The sequence below is a fragment of the Bacillus rossius genome, chromosome 2 (assembly GCF_032445375.1).
Source record: "Bacillus rossius redtenbacheri isolate Brsri chromosome 2, Brsri_v3, whole genome shotgun sequence".
NCBI lineage: Eukaryota > Metazoa > Arthropoda > Insecta > Phasmatodea > Bacillidae > Bacillus > Bacillus rossius.
In genome coordinates, this window is record NC_086331.1 from 11,839,394 (window position 1) to 11,858,297 (window position 18,904).

The window sequence follows — 18,904 nt, forward strand, 5'->3', positions numbered from 1 at the left end:
TGGACTCATCACCACTGGACCTTACAACCACATCTCCATGTCTTAACAGGGCTTCGGCTCTTAATGTCAATGTGGTTTGGTGTTTTGATTCGCTGTTCTTTGCGGGCTTACGGAATGGGGTCATAGTGACTAGTCATCATACAATTGTATTAGTCTTTACACGGCATTGGCAGCGAAAAGGAAAGCGGGAACCAGAAAGTAATAACTGGTAGGCCTGTATAGTAAAATTTCCAAATGAACTGGCGAGTTCAGTTAGCCTTTGAGCCAACCAGGGAAAATGTCAATTTTCATTATTTGCCATTTGCCATATATATAACAAAATATATCTTGTAGATGATGAAACAGATATTTAAAACGAATTTTCTTTTATACGTAGAAAATATTTACGATTTTCTCTTACCTTTTAAGAAATATAGGATTGTTTATAATGAAGCCATTGAAGAGGAAAGAATAATTGTGAAGACAATACTTCTCAAAAAGGTGAATATTGAAGTAAAATGAGGGCCCTGGAAAAATATTTTCCTCAATTATCTTTCCTTTTTAACTTAGAACTATATATCACATTAAAAAAAACCACATTGACATTATGAGGCCGACTGCAACGCAGAGCCCTCTAAAGTTACAACTGGGAGTATACCTTCTTCTCGTGACTTCACAGACAGAGCGGGAAGTACAAATATTTTGAAGCGTGATAATAACAAAATAAGGATACAAATTAAGATAGGCTTATAACCTAGACCTAACCATAGAAACATCGTTCCTAATAATTTATAACAATGTGAAAAAGTTAAAATTTTAGTTGAACTTGACATATCTTTGTCATACTTCTACAAGTTTCACATTTTGTATCACGATGGAATTAGAATACTGGATTCTAAGGTGCAGTTATAAGTTTTCGCCATTGAAGCATGTATTTACAACTCTTAATTTTACCACAAAATTTAATTTCAATTATTTGTTATGGAAGCCATGACCTATTTTCTACTCAAATGTGTTTTGTTAATTATAGCGAAATTTGAAAGTGTACATTTTGGTAACAACTGATAGCAGCGTGAAATGACTGGCGTATAAAGCTGCGACATGTTTCTACTTAACAAAGTACAGGCAAATGCATTTAGTGAACCAAATATTCTATCTAGTTGCTGTAGCAGGACATATCTTGGATAAACTAAATTTATTTGGAAACAAAATTATTTTGCATGCATGCACGAGACAAAAACATATTTTATTTGAAGATACCCTTTTATCGAGTTACAACTTCTGCCTTGAGTCGCTAGGGGTCCACCTCACTTATGTACTGCTATTTTGGCCTAACTTTTACCTTGTTTTTTTTTGGGTCATATTTTAATATTTTTTGGCCGCATTTTAAAAGGCCATTGGTTTCTTTATATGTGTACTTAATTTACCTATGGTACATTTATTTTGTAATGTTTAATATAGAGGATGTCCATAAAAGAATGCCCTAGTTTTAATGGTATATTATAACAGTTTAATTTAAACTATTTACAACAAATCATACATAAAATTGAAGGTAAACTAACCTAGTTTTACTTACAAATGTTCAATATGTGCACCTTCAGTTGTACGGCACACATCCAAACTAAAGTCCACTTCTTCCCACACTTCGGTTAACAAGTCCTGAGTAATGGAAGCAATAGCCTCGTAAATTGTGTGTCTCAACTCTCATTAGGTATCGGCGGAACGCAGACAGGATCTTTTATAAAGCCCCAAAGGTGAAAAAAAAATATCGCATGGCGCTATGTCAGGTGAAGTTGGAGGTCAGAGAAAAAAAAGCTCGGTTAGGTCGACCATTACGACCAATCCAACGGTCACGGAATTCGAATTTTAACCTTTCTCGTACAAATGGATTCCATTGGGGAGGGACTTCATTTTCCTGCCAAATAAAATTTACACGTTCACCCTCTACTAATCGCCATTTTGCGTAGGTGGCGCTGCTAGCGATAAAACAACAAAAGCAGTACCCGCGTATCCGCTGATCTAAAACTGCTCGAGTTACTTTTTAATCGTGACCTTGAACCAAAACACGACATCGCTTACAGTTGATACTATTAAAAATTAGAACTGAGACATTATTTTATGGACATACTGTACTTTTTATAAGGTGCACTTTGATCTGTGGCTGTGAGAATATGGATAATTGTACGATAGTTGTACGATGAATACTGGAGACCGTCGCGCGACTTTGGATAGGCTAGAAGAGCGCGGTCATGCCAAACTAATCAGGTTACCACCTTAATTTTTGGTAATGGTTTCTGATGTTAATTATAATTTATATATAATTACATTTTTTGATAAAATTAAAAAAAAATAGTTTAGTAATATTCTAGCCCAATTTTATGTTCTTTAAATTTGTTTTGCCTCAGCTTTTGATTTGCTGTTTGCGATCGTTCTCAGATGTTAAGAGTATTTAGTTAAATCACGAGAAAATTTATATTTTAATATTGGCCACTACAGCGAGAGAGCTCTACGGACTTGTTCGCCTCTGATGACCGAGTTGGCACGCAAGCAGGTACGTGACATCAACCTAAAAAGTTGTAATGGTTAGAGACCTGCAAAATTCGCGGTTTCGATGGCCTTCAGGATAGACTGCACATACCCCTGTACAATTGGGCAAATAACGCAAGTTCATTGGCTGCCGACTTGTAAGTCGTCTCAGCTGGTTTGTCTGTGATTCGATCCTTCTTTGGTTGAGGGTTAATAACTGGTTGAGATTCGTCCAGATGAACTGAAAGCCAATATAAAAATTATCTAAGAGGTATATGTTTTTGAATTCTAGCCTATCACCGAATGAATCCGCGAATTTTGCAGGTCTCTAGTAATGGCACATTGATTTATGAGAACTTGCTCAAACCTCCTTTTTTTAGTGCACTTACGTTACTACGTTATTTTAGGCCGAGAACTACGCTGGACCACATGAAGTTTACATAAACTACACGTTACGAAAGAGTGACTCTTCAGTGACACAATCGCTCAAATAGCTGTTTGTACTGTTGCTTTGGCGAGCACAGTTCATTTACCACGGACTCGCAAGCACTCTAAACGTGTGGCATTTGCCTTATTTTGACTGGAGCCGAATCGTTCATCTAAACTGGGGTGACCAATCAAGTGTTCCAGAACTTAGGAACCCTCATGACTGAAGTGAGAGAAGAAAGACGCCCATACTTGTGCCGCGGTGACGACGAGCTATTTAACCACCAAGTCTTGGTTTAAAAAACGTTTGCGGTGTTACAATTTCGTTTCTATGCTTAACCTTTCAAGAGTTTTGGTAAGAGAAATTAAGGCAGCAGAGAGACACCATTGCCACTAGTAACGGAAAGTACATTTTTAAAAGGTTTTTAGTAATTTTGTAGAAACATAATTGGTAAATCTATTCTGTGGCTCCCGATTTTGACTTTTATGGAATTGTTTTGGGAAATATGTGTTTAGTCATGATGATTTTTGTGTGTACACTAGCGGTAAAAGTTATGAGGTGTAAAGCATTTAAGAATTCCTCATTAGTTTTGCCTCCGTCATTTTGGTTTGTAATTATTTTCAGTTGCGACCCATTTTTTTTAAGATACTAAGCCCAATTAAGCCTGCCTTTTTCAGTACGGCCAGTGCAATCTCTCTGCGATTTTATCCTGCAACCACCTTCGAGGCATTTGAGGATTTGTATTTTTACCATTTTAGCCTTGTGCAGAACAGTGTTAAATTTGGTTCGGCTTCAAATATTTGTTTGAATTAACAGTTACATATGTGCCGTAGGTCTAGAAACAAAATAATTCTATAAACAAGTTGAAACTTGAGTTGCTGTTCGCCACAGGATGTTCCACATGCAGCTACTTATGCGAGCACTGGCAGTTAGCACAACGATCGCAAATTCTGTGACTGTGAACACTCGCCACTGCTACCTGAGTGCTAGACATAACCAGTGAGTGTACCAGCAGTCAGAGTGAGTTGTGGTGACAGATGAGTGACAGCTAACGCACATTTGGCTGGTATGTCTGCCAAAAACCAGCCGGTACAGTTGTGAGCAGAAACAAGCTCGCTTGCCACCACGCGCCAGTCAACAATGATTAATATTAAGATCATTTATAAGCATAAATATACTAAGAAACATTAAAAGAAATGTTTTAGCAAACTGGAGGTGATGGGAAATGAATGTTAAGTTCCCTTTGAAATTTTTATCATGAATTTTATTGATATCTAGTTAAACCGTTAATGCATGCAAACCTGCTGAAACATGAGAGACTTGTCTCGTTCCAGGATTACCACCACTCCTTGTCTAGTTCCAGGTTTACCACCACTCCTTGTCTTGTCCCAGGATTACCACCACTCCTTGTCTAGTTCCAGGATTACCACCACTCCTTGTCTCGTCCCAGGTTTACCACCACTCCTTGTCTAGTTCCAGGTTTACCACCACTCCTTGTCTCGTCCCAGGTTTACGTCCACTCCTTGTCACGTCCCAGTTTTTCCCAGTTTTACCACCAAACTTAGTCTCCTCCCAGGATTACCACTCCATGTTTCGTCTCAGGCTTACCACCACTCCTTATTTCGTCCCAGGCTTACCACCACTCATTGTCTTGTCTGTTTTACCACCTCTCCTTGCCTCGTCCCAGTTTATCACCACTTCCCTCTCTGTTTCTCACGAAACAGCCATAAATGCGATGTTTCATTGTCTACCTCTTTCATTCTGATGGGAAGTACACTGTCAAACCATAATGCAAACTTTTTCAAACTGATGGTTGATTACTATGTTTAGTTAATATAAGTAGTCAGAAGCTGGCATTTGAAATTAAATAATTTATCCAATTTTTTTTAAAGGACAGAAATGTTTCTAAAGACCAGAAACAGGCACTTTAATTGGCTGGTCAGTTGTCAGTTCACAATTTTACATTCAAGAAGTTGAACTCGATCATTCTATCCCTAAAAATTCGTGTTAACTTGGGCCTTTTAAATATAAGTAAGCAGTATTTAGAACCATTTGGTAGCAGCAACACGTTAAATACCATTATTTTCCCGTTTAAATTAGTTATTATAAAACCGCTATTAACTCATTTTAGTCATGTAAATTCCACACTTATCAATACATCGCTTTTATGGACTTTATTACAAATAGCCTACCCATTGTTAATTCTAGTCAACAATTACAAACAATCACTTAGCGATACCAGAGTATTAAAACATTTCTCTCAGTATTTAAGGAACAAGGTTTTACAATCACAGGTTGACATTATAAAAAATGAAATTATCCGATCATCGGTGACACATTACTTTGTACTAAAAAATTATCATAATACATGTAATTCTTGTGATTTTAATGATTCATAACAACTTTTTTTTTTATTTCCGTGTAAAAGTAGGTGAGACCATATGATGTAACATAGTGTATTTTATGGAAAAATATAGTTGTTTTTATAAAAAGAGTCAAGAGTATAAAACTACTCTGTTTTTTTAAAATAGAACTCTTTTGACTTGTATCAGCGTGCATTATCGACGGACAGCCATAAGAAGCAACCGTCAGACTTGCCACAGCACCACTTGAAGGACATCTGTCTCAGTTGCGCCTCCGTACACTTTCTTACAGTTAACACCGCAATAACTGTCTGTGCAGTCTGCACTGAAGCCTGGGCGTTTCTGCACCCGCAACAACATGCATTCATCCCGCTTAACCTGCAGTGAGAGCAACAAAAAACATCTCCCAAGCGCCAAAACTGTCAAAAACAGCATACCTCTAAAAACATATATTAAAAAAAAACCCAAACCGTTACAATTTCGCAATCCCGTATCTCGTAGTCGAGCAACCCGCATGATGCACAAAGCAAGCCATGTCGACACTCATGTGACATCCAGGCGACGTCACGTGACCACAAAACAGGCTGCAGCTCTTAAACCTGTCTGAGATTAAATCTGAGTTAATTATTTCAGAACAATCCTGAATTTATACACACGAGTAAATTACACTCAAGTCGTACAGATTCCGGTACAAATGTAAAAACCAAGAAATTTTCTTTCACAAAAAAAATTTCACCAACTTAAGTATTTCAATAGTAAAATACGCACCAGTATAAAAACATCGGACTATCCAGTTGGTTGAACACTTTGAAAGGGAAGTTAACGATGTTTTTTGGCGGGGAAGGCTGCTCGGTGGGGTTTTGGACAGATCGGGCGCTCGGTGCCGGCGGACTCAGGGCTTCTTGGTGGCGCCGGTGGCGCCGGTGGCTCCGGTGGCGCCGGTGGCTCCGGTGGCGCCCGGCCCGAAGGGGAAGAAGCGCGGGGGCAGGCTGCGCACCAGCTGCTCCAGGCGCTTGGCGGAGCCGCCGTACCACGCGGCGGGCGCGCCCCACAGGCGCTGCAGCTCCAGCTGCTGGCGGAACATGAGCGCGGCGGCGGGCGGCGGCGGCACGCGCAGGGGCGGCGGGGGCGGGGGCGGCGCGGGGGCGGCCTGCTGGCGGCGGCGCGCCAGGGTCTGCGCGATGGACAGGATGGTGCTGGCGCGCCGCGGCGCCGCGGACAGGTCGAGCGCGCCCTCGCAGTCGCGGGCCACGGCCGGGGTGGGGGTGCGCGGGGGGCGCTTGTCGGGCCCCGCGGCGGGCGCGTGGATCTCGATGAGGCGCGGCAGGGCCCGGGGGTCGTCGCCGCAGGGCCGGGCCTTGGGGCAGCCGGCGGTCAAGGTCACGCCGCGCGCCGCGATGGTCGCCGCGGGCAGCAGCAGGCTCCTGGACGCAGGCACGGCCACCGCCGCGGGCGGCCGCTTGTCGCGCTTCGCCGAGCTCTTGCCGTTCTCCTCGCGCGCCGGCGGCAGCAGTCGTTTCTGCGGCGCCGCGGCCAGCAGGCCGCCCCGCGCCACGCAGTTCGCGCCGTCCTGCACGTGGTTGCCGGGCCGCCGCTTCTTGGCCGAGCACCGGTCCTCGCCGTGCTGCAGCAGCTTGCGGCGCAGCGTCTCGCCCACGCTGCTGCACAGCTGGCGCCTCACCAGCGACAGCGGGTCCGAGCTGGCGGCGATCTCGTCGTTCTTCTTCAGCACCTGCTGGTGCTTGTTGAGCAGCTGCGGCGCCGCCTCCGTCTCTTCTCTGGCGCAGTTCGGCCGCGCGGCGACGGGCGAGGCTCTACCGACCTTGGGGGAATGTTCGCTCCTGCCTTTGGAAACCGCCGCAGTCTCGGAGTCGTCGTGCGCGCCTTCGGCCGGGACGGAGCGCGACGAGCAAGCACCGGCGCACGCGGGCGACGCCTGGAGCTTGACGGCCACGACGGGCGTGATCGTGACGGCATGTTTGGGGACGGATGTCTGCGCCGCCGGGTTCCCCTCGCACGCGAAGGAACTGTCCACCGACGTCGGGGCTCTGCCGTTGGTCAGGTTCTCCGGCCTGACGCCGTTCGCACACGTCGCACCTTCCGTCGTCGCCGAGGATTCTTCGCCGCCGTCGTGCGCGGCCGGCCTCGGGAGACAAGCAGGGTCCGCGGAGGACGACTGAGGGGCGGTGGTCGCCGGCGATGGCTCGAGGTCGCCCGCCGCGGAGGCGGGGGAGGCGGGGGAGGCGGGCGAGGCGGGCGAGGAGCTGGTGGAGCTCACCTCCATGTCCTGGCGGCAGTCGGCGGCGGGCCGCGGCGGGCCGCAGCTAGAAGGCGCCGGCAGAGACGGGGTCTTGAAGGCCGTGAACATGGGCTCCAGCGAGGAGTCTGCGGCCTGCGCCGGCCTGCCGGGCCTGGCCGCGTGTCTCCCGGCCGCCTGTCGCTCCTCGTCCTGCTCGGCCGCCGCCGAGGGCTTGTAGATGCGGTAGAAGAACCGCATGGGGCTGTTCTGCAGCACACACCGCGCCCACACGTTCAACCTAGCACCTCACCATGCAAAACCAGTCATACATGTGTGACACTCTGAATCCAAAACAGAAACGTGAAAATCCGCAACCAAACTCAACAATCTTGCACTACGTAATCACTGTAGGGGCAGGCATTTTTCGCGAAAAGATCTGAACACTTATTAGACTGCAACAAGGCATACCCGCACCTGTGGTTTTTTCCTTGTGATTGGCGGACGTCTGCGAGAGAAGTCGTTGACTTAACTTACCGAGCCACTCAGGACGCGTTTACTACCGCATTGAATCACTGTGATTGGTGTTATTACAATCGATATGTACCTGGGAGAAACTCTCCCAATCACGAAACACAGACGGTGCTACAGTGTTTTAACTTTCAACTAGTCGCGAAACATTTTCGCGGAATCTGCATGCCCCTAGAATGAGAGAGCCAATTAAATGCAGTAACTATGAACGTTAGCAATTGGTTTCAACTGCCTACATTGGGTAATCAGTATGGTTACTAAAGCTACTAAATGATTATATAGTTGCTAAAATATTCATTTGTTTTGTTCCGAATGTATCACGACTATGACTACGTGTGACTTCCAGGTGACATGTTTTTTTTTGCTTAAAGAAATTTCACCTAAATTTTACATTTCATTTACTGATATTTAATATAACTATATCTTAAATTTCTTAAAGATTCAGTTTGGCAAACTTAAATTTCTATTTGTTGTGTAAATAATGATTTTGTTAGCTTAAAAAGAAAGCATTAACGTAAAGATTTTTGGCTCATACTTCAATAATCTTGTCTTTTGCTGTGTTTGATTTCTAAAGAAATGATATAAAGCAAATTTTTTAACGCAAATATATATTAAATATTTTACAAGTTTAAGTAATAAACCAACATATATTTCTGCAATAGTATGCTGATTACAGTATTAAAGATTTATACAATTTCTTTGAAAATTAATTTACTAAAAGTATTTACATCTTTGAGATTTAACGTTGATGGCGAGTCGGATACAACAAGAGGTCATTCTGGTGAGTTCAGCCTTACAAAGTAATTCGAAAGTCCTCAAAAAGTAATAAAATTTCCCTATTTCTCAGGAAGGTTCCCATTTCGAGGGAACGTTTTACATTTGTTTCTCAAAACTGCCGATGGTTTGAAAAGTCCGAAAAGCGGCTGGTTTGAAGGTTTATAAGTTTAGCTGGCGAGCCCTCCACGAAATTTCTGGATTGGTAGTTAGTTGCTTCCCCCTTGCCAACCCCATAAACACGTATCTTTACTAAGGAAACTTTGAAAAGTTTTAGTAATAGTTAAAAAATTGGTTCTCTGTAAAGTAGGTTCACGGACGATAGTTTAACGTGACAACGTCATAAAAAAACATCGATGAAATGATTTCATACTTTATGAATAAAATTGAATCATTTTTATTTTAATAATAAAAGAAAAAAAATACTTGAAATTATACTAGTAATCAGATTTTTAAAATGCAAGAATAATTAACCTTTATTGCCGAAAATGTTGTTGTAATAAGCAATGAAAACCACATTAACTTTTCACTTCACTTTATAAACAGTCGACGAAACAGTTCACGTGTAGATGACTTGTAATTAATTTTAAAAACTGGCGTTTAGCTATAAAGTTGAAATATAATTATGAACAAGTTTTCATATAAATAAACCGTAATCAAATATCTATCATCAATTATATGAATCAACTTAATTTTTTAGACAATTGTAACATAACCTATTATTACTGCAATCGCCGACAGCGTAACGGAACACAGCGTAACGGAACAATGAGCGTAACGGGACAAAGCGTAACGGAACAATGTGCGTAACGGGACACTTTTTCGTGCTTGCAGCCAGCGTTCATCGATTTATTAGACGTTGTCACGTCAAAACCATTTAAGTTTATTGTACAACTGGTTTGAACGCAGTGTTCGGTTACATTGTTTTGTTTTAGCAGGGGCTGTCGTGACGTCCCACCACAAGACCCAGAGGAGCTGGAGGACAACTCACCCTCTTCCACGTGTAGATGTAGGCGATGTCCATGAGAGTGTACTCGTCACTCAGGCTCTCTCTCCTGTGCACCAGCTCCACCTGAAACACACATCACTCACTCGTGAAAACAGCCTGCAACCCTCTTGTTCACTCGAGGAAGCATTCGGGTAAGTGCTCGCCCAAAACAGAATGGCACTCAGCCCTGCCGAAGACAGGCAATATGCAGAGGCCTGCATCGATAGTGTTCACTCTGAAACAAGTGGAACTGGTTATTTAGCACAACCTTTTATAAATAAATGTTTATATAGAAAAGTCGAAGCATTTTCACTCACAACTCAAGCAGGAGGCTGTATAAATGTTCCTCCTGCTACACAAGTAGCAGTGAGGTGCCTGGTGCCCGGATTGTGACGTCAGGTGGCCATAGAATCCTCTGGTATAGAAAACATACGCATTTTACAACACGGCCATCGAGAAATACATAGGGGCAGGCATTTTTCGCGAAAAACCCTGAACGTCTACTAGACTGCAAGGTATACCCGCACCACAGGTTTCTTCCTTGTGATTGGCGGCCGTCTGCGAGAGAAGTCGTCGCCTTGATTTACCGAGCCACTCAGGACGCGTTTGATTCCGCACTGACTTCATGTGATTGTTGTTGTAACAATCGACATGTACCTAAAAGAAACTCACCCAATCACGGAACACAGACGGTGCTACATTGTTTTGACTTTCAGCTAGTCTCGAAATCTTTTCGCGAAATATGCATGCCCTTAGACATACACCATTCTTAGAATTAAATGAAATATAGGCCTATGTAAAAGTAACACATATTTGGACTTGTAAATGTTTTAAAACGAAGGAATAATATCAGCACCTGTTAGAGGCCAAGCCGCCATCTTTGATTTGAACATTTGCTACTTAAAGTGTTAGTGTCGCGTATTGTGCATGTCGTCTACAAGAGTACGCTGCCGACAACTTTGTTTTCAGTGCTTGCTACTAGAAGTGCGCACACCGTCTGTTATAGTGCATGCCGACATCTTGGTTTAATTTATACTCGCTAGAGTGTAGAAGTGTTAATCACCACTATGGCGTAGCATCCGCCATCTTGTTGGCCATTATGGCCGCCATATTGAAAACCTTTTAACTGCTATCCTAAAAAAAATCTGAAAAATTTACTAAAGTTATCAAAAAATTAATCTATTAATATATTGGTTGATTCAATCGATTCCTGTTCTCAGTTAGATCCTTGGTCGATGCAAAAACTTTTGTTTTAGCTTAAACTACTTATGCATTAAATATGACAAAATGTCCTCTAAGTGGATTAGATTCACCATCTACCAGCCATCAGCAAAACCACTGTTGTCATATACGCAATTCCAGCGCTTTAAGTAGCAAATATTAAATAAACGTTGGCGTCTTGGCTTCCAACAGGTGCGGCTATTATTTATTTGTATTACAACCAAATGGCGGGATAGGGATTTAAATGTTAAACCTAAAAAAATGTGATTCGGTCAGTTTTTACTATAGAACTTTTAAATAAAACATCACATTTGAGACAATGTACGCGCACACAAGTCGCTTCTTGAACAGACTTAATATTTAATTTTTTTTTGACGTGATGACGTCTTATAAATCAATGAACGCCGGCTGCACGCACGAAAAATTGTCACGTTCAGCCTGCGCCGAGCGTGCAAAAACCGGCCAACCACCGTGCGAGATAATCTATAATATCAAACAGGTTAAGCCGGGCTTTTTAACTAATTGTTCGTGATTATATTTAAACAAATTATTTAAATCAAATTTGCAAAAAACTGTAAATAATATTTGAAAATTAAAAAGTATGCAATTTTTCATCGTTTTCTTATGACGTTATCACGTAAAATTATAGTCCGTTAACCGACTTTACAGACAATCCCCCCTTTTTTTTATGATTGATAATGCGATGTTTAGTTAACATTTCGTCACAATTTTCAGGCACTGTGTTCTACCGCCTAAAACACCACATAGCGACCTTGGTCGTATCTTAATCTTGAGGAAAGTCCGAGGCTACCGGCACTGTATCCATTTAAATATACACACAAGCAAAAAAAAAAAAAATTGGTTGTCTGTAAAGTCGGTTTACGAACGATAGTTTAACGTGACAACGTCATAAAAAACCATTGATGAAATGATTGCATAGTTTTATGAATAAAATTGAATCATTTTTATTGAATTATCACTATTTTGTATGGATACAAAGAAGGAGTGAAATGAAATCTGCAATTTAATTGATAAATTTACTTTTATTTGCACTCATTAATTAAAATATGTTTATTACTTTAACGAACAGATTATTTTAACTATAACTTTTGTACATGTTTGCTATTTAACTTCTTCCAATCTGTGTTATTCTGTTAAGGATAGGACGACGATAGGAAAAGTAGGAAACGAATGGGAGTGTTCCAAGTTTAATGTGCCACGAAAAAGTAAAATCGATGGTTGTTCCAATCGAGTGGAAGAGATATGGATGCGGCGCAAGCGTACAATGAACGTAACGGGACACAGCGTAACGGGACAATGAGTCATCCTTTTTCGTGCGTGCAGCCGGCGTTCATCGATTTATTAGACGTTGTCACGTCAAAACGAATGTTTTATAATGTATATTTCGGCAGCGCCTGATGCATAGGCTGCCCCGCGCGCTGGTGATATGATAACAGAGTGATAACCACGTTGCCTCTTCGCTCGGTCCTCGTCCTCCTTATCTGCCAACTGTCACGTGACGGACTACGAAACAGTGAAGACACGTCTTCGACAGGGCAACCGAGTCCACAATCCTCAAGTCGACGACCTCACACTGTCGCACGAAGAACTGCCCTGCCTGCAGTTGCGTACGGGTCGTCACCACAACGCCGAACGTACAATAACGCCGAATGCCAAATTGACCGCAACGCCGACAGCTAGAAAACTGCTGTGTACCACAACACCGAAATACAGTAACGCCGAAAAATGTTGCTGCGGGGAGGGGGGACCACAGGAGCAAAATGAATAACAACTGAATGAATTTGTGTGCCAACCTAACCTAACCTAACCTTTGTGGCAGTCCTGCAATGACATTTTTCGGCGTTAATGTATGATATGATTTTCGGCGTTATTGTACGTTCGGCGTTGTGGTATTTCGGCTTTGTGGTGCGTCCCCGTAGCGTAGTCCGACTGTACTTATTTATACCTATAGACCGGAAAAATTCGCAGATTCATTCCGCGATAGTCTGAAATTCATACAAATATACCTTTAAGCTGTTTTTGCTATTGGCTCACTGTTCGTCTGGGCGACTCTGGGCCAATGAGAAACCCTCAACCAAAGAAGTAACAAATCACGTACAAACCAGTTGAGACGACTCACAAGTCAGCAGCCAACGAACTGGCCTTATTTGCCTGAGTGTACAGATGACTGCGTAGACTACCTTGAAGGTCATCGAAACCACGAATTTTTCAGGTCCCTATTTATACCCTAGCCGCTAGTCATTGTCGAAGCACCAACACCTTCCCGACCAAACAACAGGGAGTGATCCCTAGCAGTTCTGTTTAAATGATGCTCTGGTATGTAAATAAATCTAACTGGAAGTTTCTCCCACCCTACCCTGACAGGGCGCACATGTGGGAGGGGAATCTTGAGAATGCCGGCCGTAGGTCGTAACAATCTGTACTGATTTAAAAAGTAGCTGCCAGAGCTCAGTAAATATACAGCGCCAAAATAACGTGTTTTTTTTCGAAAGTTTTTGTTTCTTTTCAAGCATTTTAAATTACGAGTACGCAGCTGTTTAGAGTATTCGTTCAAGTTGTAAATGTTGTGGGAGTTCAGTAATATTTAGTTATTCGCTAAAGGCAAAAGCAAATACTGGTAAATCAATTCTAATCACACGGCCAAAGAAATGAAAATGAGTTTTGGACCTTTGATAAATGCCGGTCGCAAACGGACAGCACTAATCAATATTTCGCCTTGGTCTTCTTGGATTCCTGTTCCCACCACATTGTACGTTTTTTTCTGTTTAACTTTTTGAAACAGGAACCGGTAAGGGCAAATATCGCGAGTGTTATTCTATGTTACTAAAGGGCACAGATTGGGACAAAAAGTTGAAGATTACCGATGTATTCGGACCAGGGGGATTCGGACCATCGCCCACACCACCCATGACGTCAAAGGGACACGTGAAACAATTAGAGCCCGTCTACAATAGTCCGAACCTGTGCGTGGTCCGTGTCCTTATCAGAATGTGAGTGACGTCACATTGTCTCACCGAAAACTGCCCTGTCCACAATTGCGATGTCCGATGTCCGAATGTATTGATTTATAAAATTGTCACCAAAGCGCAATAAATGTGTAAAACAAAATGTTTTTGTTTATTGTTTTTATGCTTTGTAGTTTGAGATTGAACTTATGAAAGTCGTGGGAGTTCAATATTATATATTTATTCAGTAAGGCAAAGTGGCTCTTCTTGACTTACAACACCTTCCATTTCCTTCAATAACAAAAACAAACACCACGTTTTCAAACGGGAACCGGAAATTCAAATATCGTGAGTGTTCTGTTCTTTTTCTGTGTCCGAAGTACACAGGTTGGGACAAAAAGTTCAAATTGACGAATGTCTTCGGACCAGGTAGGTTCGGACCTTCGCCCACTTGACGCATGACGTCAGAAGGTCACGTGGACCAATCAGCGACGAGTGTCCTTCGGACACGGTTTAGGACATTGCTATTGTAGACGGGCCTTTAGCGGTCAATGTCTGTCGGACACAATTTAGGACATCGCAATTGTAGACTGGCCTTAAACCCCTCACTGCATCTAATTGTGTTCTTCGGATCAGCTCTCTAGTTGCCACGCTACAGCGATTTGAAGAAATTGGCGTTAAGTGTTCCAAGAAACTTTCTCATCGTAGAAAATCCACGAAGAAGCAAATGAAGCTTGTAATAACATTTAATCGTCCAAATGAACGAACGGCATGTATATATATGATGTAACAATTATACAATTTATGAGTTGGAACTTTTTCATAGCCGGTAAAGTTTAGTCCAGGCGATGACGTAATCAGCGTGACGACAGCGTAATGCTCGCAGGGCGAAGAAAACTGCAACGATCAGGAGTGTGGCACTCGAAGGCGGATAGGGGAATGGCTCTGAGGAGTGAGGCGCTCGATGACATGCTTGCACATTTTCCTCACTCGCTCACTTGTAAACTTGCTCACTTGCATACTTGCGCAGATTCTTAGTCATTCTTAGTCCTTTATCACTTGCACTATCACTTCTAACGTGCATGGCGGATGTGTTTTTTATGGGTTTTACGGCGAGGGTATGCTTTTTTGTGTAAAAAGGCCAGTACAATTAAATTCGACAGTTAATAACCAACTAAATGTTTCTAGTGGGAAATAAATGTATATTTCGTTCTTAAATAATTTTTATTGGCCTTATAGATAGTTTGCGGTAGGTCCTACATGTAGACTCAACAAAATATGCCATCCTTATTTTAGGGATTAATTATTTTGCCTGCCTTTAAATACACGAAGCCTGTTGACGTGACAACGTCTAATAAATCGATAAACGCCGGCTGCAAGCACGAAAAAGTGTCCCGTTACGCACATTGTCCCGTTACGCGGTGTCCCGTTACGCTCATTGTACGCTTGCGCCTCATCTATCTCTCTTCCACTCGATTGGAACAACCATCGATTTGACTTTTTCGAGGCCACATTAAACTTGAAACACTCCCATTCGTTTCCTACTTTTCCTATCATCGTCCTATACTTAACAGAATAACACAGATTGGAAGAAGTTAAATAGCAAACATTTATGAAAGTTATAGTTAAAATAATCTCTTCGTTAAAGTAATAAAATATTTGAATTAATGAGTGCAAATAAAAGTAAATTTATCAATTAAATTGTAGATTTCATTTCACTCCTTCTTTGTATTCATACAAAATAGTGATAATTCAATAAAAATGATTCAATTTTATTCATAAAACAATGCAATCAATTCATCAATGTTTTGTTATGACGTTGTCACGTTAAACTATCGTCCGTAAACCGACTTTACAGACAACCAATTTTTTTTTAAAAAGACTGCAGACAGTGGAATCAGAATGTGCGACCTGAATTGACCACACATGAGCGATATTTCACAGAACTGTTTCAGGTGACCGTAGCTTGAGTCGCCAAGTGCCTTTTGATGGACTCGGGTCGGAATACGGGGTGTGCCATGAATGTGGGCGCCTTTTATTTATAGTGTGTTGTGCAGTTTCGTAGGTCGCCCGCCCCGGACTGCAGGCTTGAAGCGGGAGCGTCGGAAAACAAACGACGCGATGAAACTATTTAAGTTGCCAAAAACCGATAGAATAATGTTCGCAGGCTTTCACGGCCATTGTCTGGAGTAGCTTGGCTTCTGGGTTGTAGCCGTGTCCTTGGCGAATACCGACGTTTCGGTCGACATTGCAGTCGCCATCATCATACCTACTGTAGGTAATTGCTCCCTGATGATGGCGACTGCAATTTCGACCGAAACGTCAGTGAATTATTTGCCAAGGACACGGCTACAACCCAGAAGCCCAGCTACTTCAAAAATCGATAGACTTCTAACTCTGTACTTGAGGGTACGAGTCAAACTTTAGGCATTGGTGTTCCTAGGACATGCTTTTATGCGCTTAGCCCCAATTATCCCGCCGGCACAAGGTGAAAACGTTAATAACAAAATAAAATAAATGTATCTATAAAAATTTGAAAAAATGGTTCAGCGCTGTAGTTAAGGAACATGAAATATTGGGTGTTTTAAAATTGGGACTACTTGATAGAATATTGGTTCATTGTGATAAATGTTATAAATTTCTATTTACAAGAGAATGTAATGTTATTGAAATGCCCATCACCGCAATCATAATACGCGGAACGTTATTATGCCGCTCTTTTTATATAAAAATAATTGTTATATTTGGCTCGAACCACAACAGAAAGTATTTCCCGTTCACTAAGAAAATTAAATTTCCGAAAGCGAGGTCATTCGCTGGTCCCTTAAAAATTACTTCGATATGGTAGACGTAATGCCGTCGCAAAAATTACATTGTACGTTAATTTATCTATGAGTTCAGCTAGTGTCGGGCAAGTTGGTGCGTGGCCAGTGCCTGGCAAATGAGTTCATACCATTTAGAAGTTATCCTGCCACGGGGCAAGCATCATGAGTAGGGACACCTGTATTTCGCGAATACATTTCGTGTCAAGGTATTTCACAAAACACTGTAGCTTTTCTCCTGTGGTTATTGGCTGAGGTCGGTGAGAGGTGTCGTCCCGCTCTTGACGGGGCCAATGAGAATGTGGTCACCGTACTGCTGCACCCTCACAATTTGCCATGACTCTTAGAGAAAGCTACAGTGTTTTGTGAAATACCTTGACCTGAAATGAAATCGCGAAATGCAGGTGTTCCTAATCATGAGTGAACACATAAAACAAAGTCAAACCACGCGAACCTGGCTCAGGTTGACGAAACATGGCAACTTCATGGGGCTACGTTCCCAAAGGCGGATTCACCGCACCGAGCTAACTGCACAAAAATAACAAGTCAACCCAAACTTTAAATTTTCATAAGGTGGCAGCCGAGAGATGAATTTAGAAGTACTTTAAATTTATATTCTAACGCATGGTTACGCAGAGCCACCGTCTGCCGCGAACAACAGAATAATTAAATACTTGCCATGTTTAGGGACACCTCTATTTCGCGAATACATTTAGTGTCTAGGTACATCGCAAAACACCGTAGTTTTTTTCTTGTAGTTATTGGCTGTGGTCGGCGAGAGGTGTTTTTCCGCACTTGACGGGGCCAATGGGAATGTGGATACCGTACTGCTGCACGCACACGATTCGCCATTACTCTAAGAAAAAGCTACAGTGTTTTGTGACATACCTTGACACGAAATGTATTCGCGAAATACAGGTGTCCCTAGCCATGTTCGTTTCATATCACCACGCCGCTCCTTGCCTACGTATCGTCGAATCCTACATGCTAGTTATAGTTTTACTCAATCTGAAAGCTATTGAACCGCCAAAAATTTACGACAAATAAGTATGAGTCTGAGCTCTCCTGGGCTTAAATAGTATAGCCTCAGGCCTAGCGCGCCTGCGCAGCGCTCAGCCGGGAGGGGAGCGAGAAAGGAGAGAGAGAGAGAGAGAGAGAGAAAGAGAGAGAGAGAGAGTAAACGGAGGGATGGAAGCCGGTGGCCGCGCCAAGACGTCATTGGGCGATGTGGCCGAAGTACACTTCAGGCTCATGAGTAGAGACCCGTGAATTTCGCGGATTCATTTCGTGTTATGCTTAAATTCAAATAATTATACCTTAGTGCTGCTTCTGTCAGTGGTTCTCTGTTAATCTGGAGTACTGAGGGCCAATTAGAGACCCTCACTCATAGAAGTGTCGAATCACAGGCCACCCAGTCGAGACGACTCACAAGTCAACAGCCAATGAACAGTTGGCATTTGCCCGAGTGTGTAGAGGATATTGGAGTCTATCCTGGAGGTCATTGAATCCGCGAAATTCACGGGTCTCTACTCATGAGTAGAGCCACGGAAATTTCGCGGATTCATTTAGTCGCAAGCTAGAATGCAAACCTTCACACTGTCGCACTGTGCTCATGATTGGACCGCAGTTATCTGGACACGCCCCTCTACGACCGTGAGCCAACGATGTCCAGCTAGGAGAGAAGTAAGCGAATCAGGTAGTGCCAACTAACAAGGATAAAAATGTTCTCGCTAAGAAATCAACCAATGGGAAAGTAAACATGGGTCGAGCACACCTATAACTTTGAATTCTATCCTGAGGCCAGAGGAATCCGCGAAATTTCCGGGACTCTACTCATGAGGCTTGAATATGGAATAAACGTCACGGTTTTAATTACGTAGTGTAAGATTGTTTTGTCATAAAACCGTGGCTAGAGACTCGCCCACGACTACATTTCCGAACTGGTCGGTCAGTCACTGCACGAGTTATTCCGAGCCCACGGTACAGTCTGCGCCAAACAAACTTCTCGGCGGGCGAAACCTCGCGAGGCGACGCACTGCCACTTCAGAGAACTTGACTGAAGGTCCAGTCG

The 18,904-nt window shown here is 42.8% G+C and overlaps 1 protein-coding gene across 1 annotated transcript in view; it reads right to left on the minus strand.

Annotated features, from left to right (window-relative positions):
• Nucleotides 1-6,187: 6,187 nt before the first annotated feature.
• The window catches only part of LOC134528837 (BRD4-interacting chromatin-remodeling complex-associated protein-like), a 242,869-nt gene continuing 230,152 nt past the window's right edge, over nucleotides 6,188-18,904 (minus strand). Inside the window, exons 8-9 of the mRNA XM_063362503.1 lie at nucleotides 9,828-9,908; nucleotides 6,188-7,801 (exon numbers count right to left, since the gene is read on the minus strand). Of these exons, the coding sequence (XP_063218573.1) occupies nucleotides 6,188-7,801; nucleotides 9,828-9,908 (1,695 nt within the window). The remainder of the gene's footprint in view (nucleotides 7,802-9,827; nucleotides 9,909-18,904) is intronic.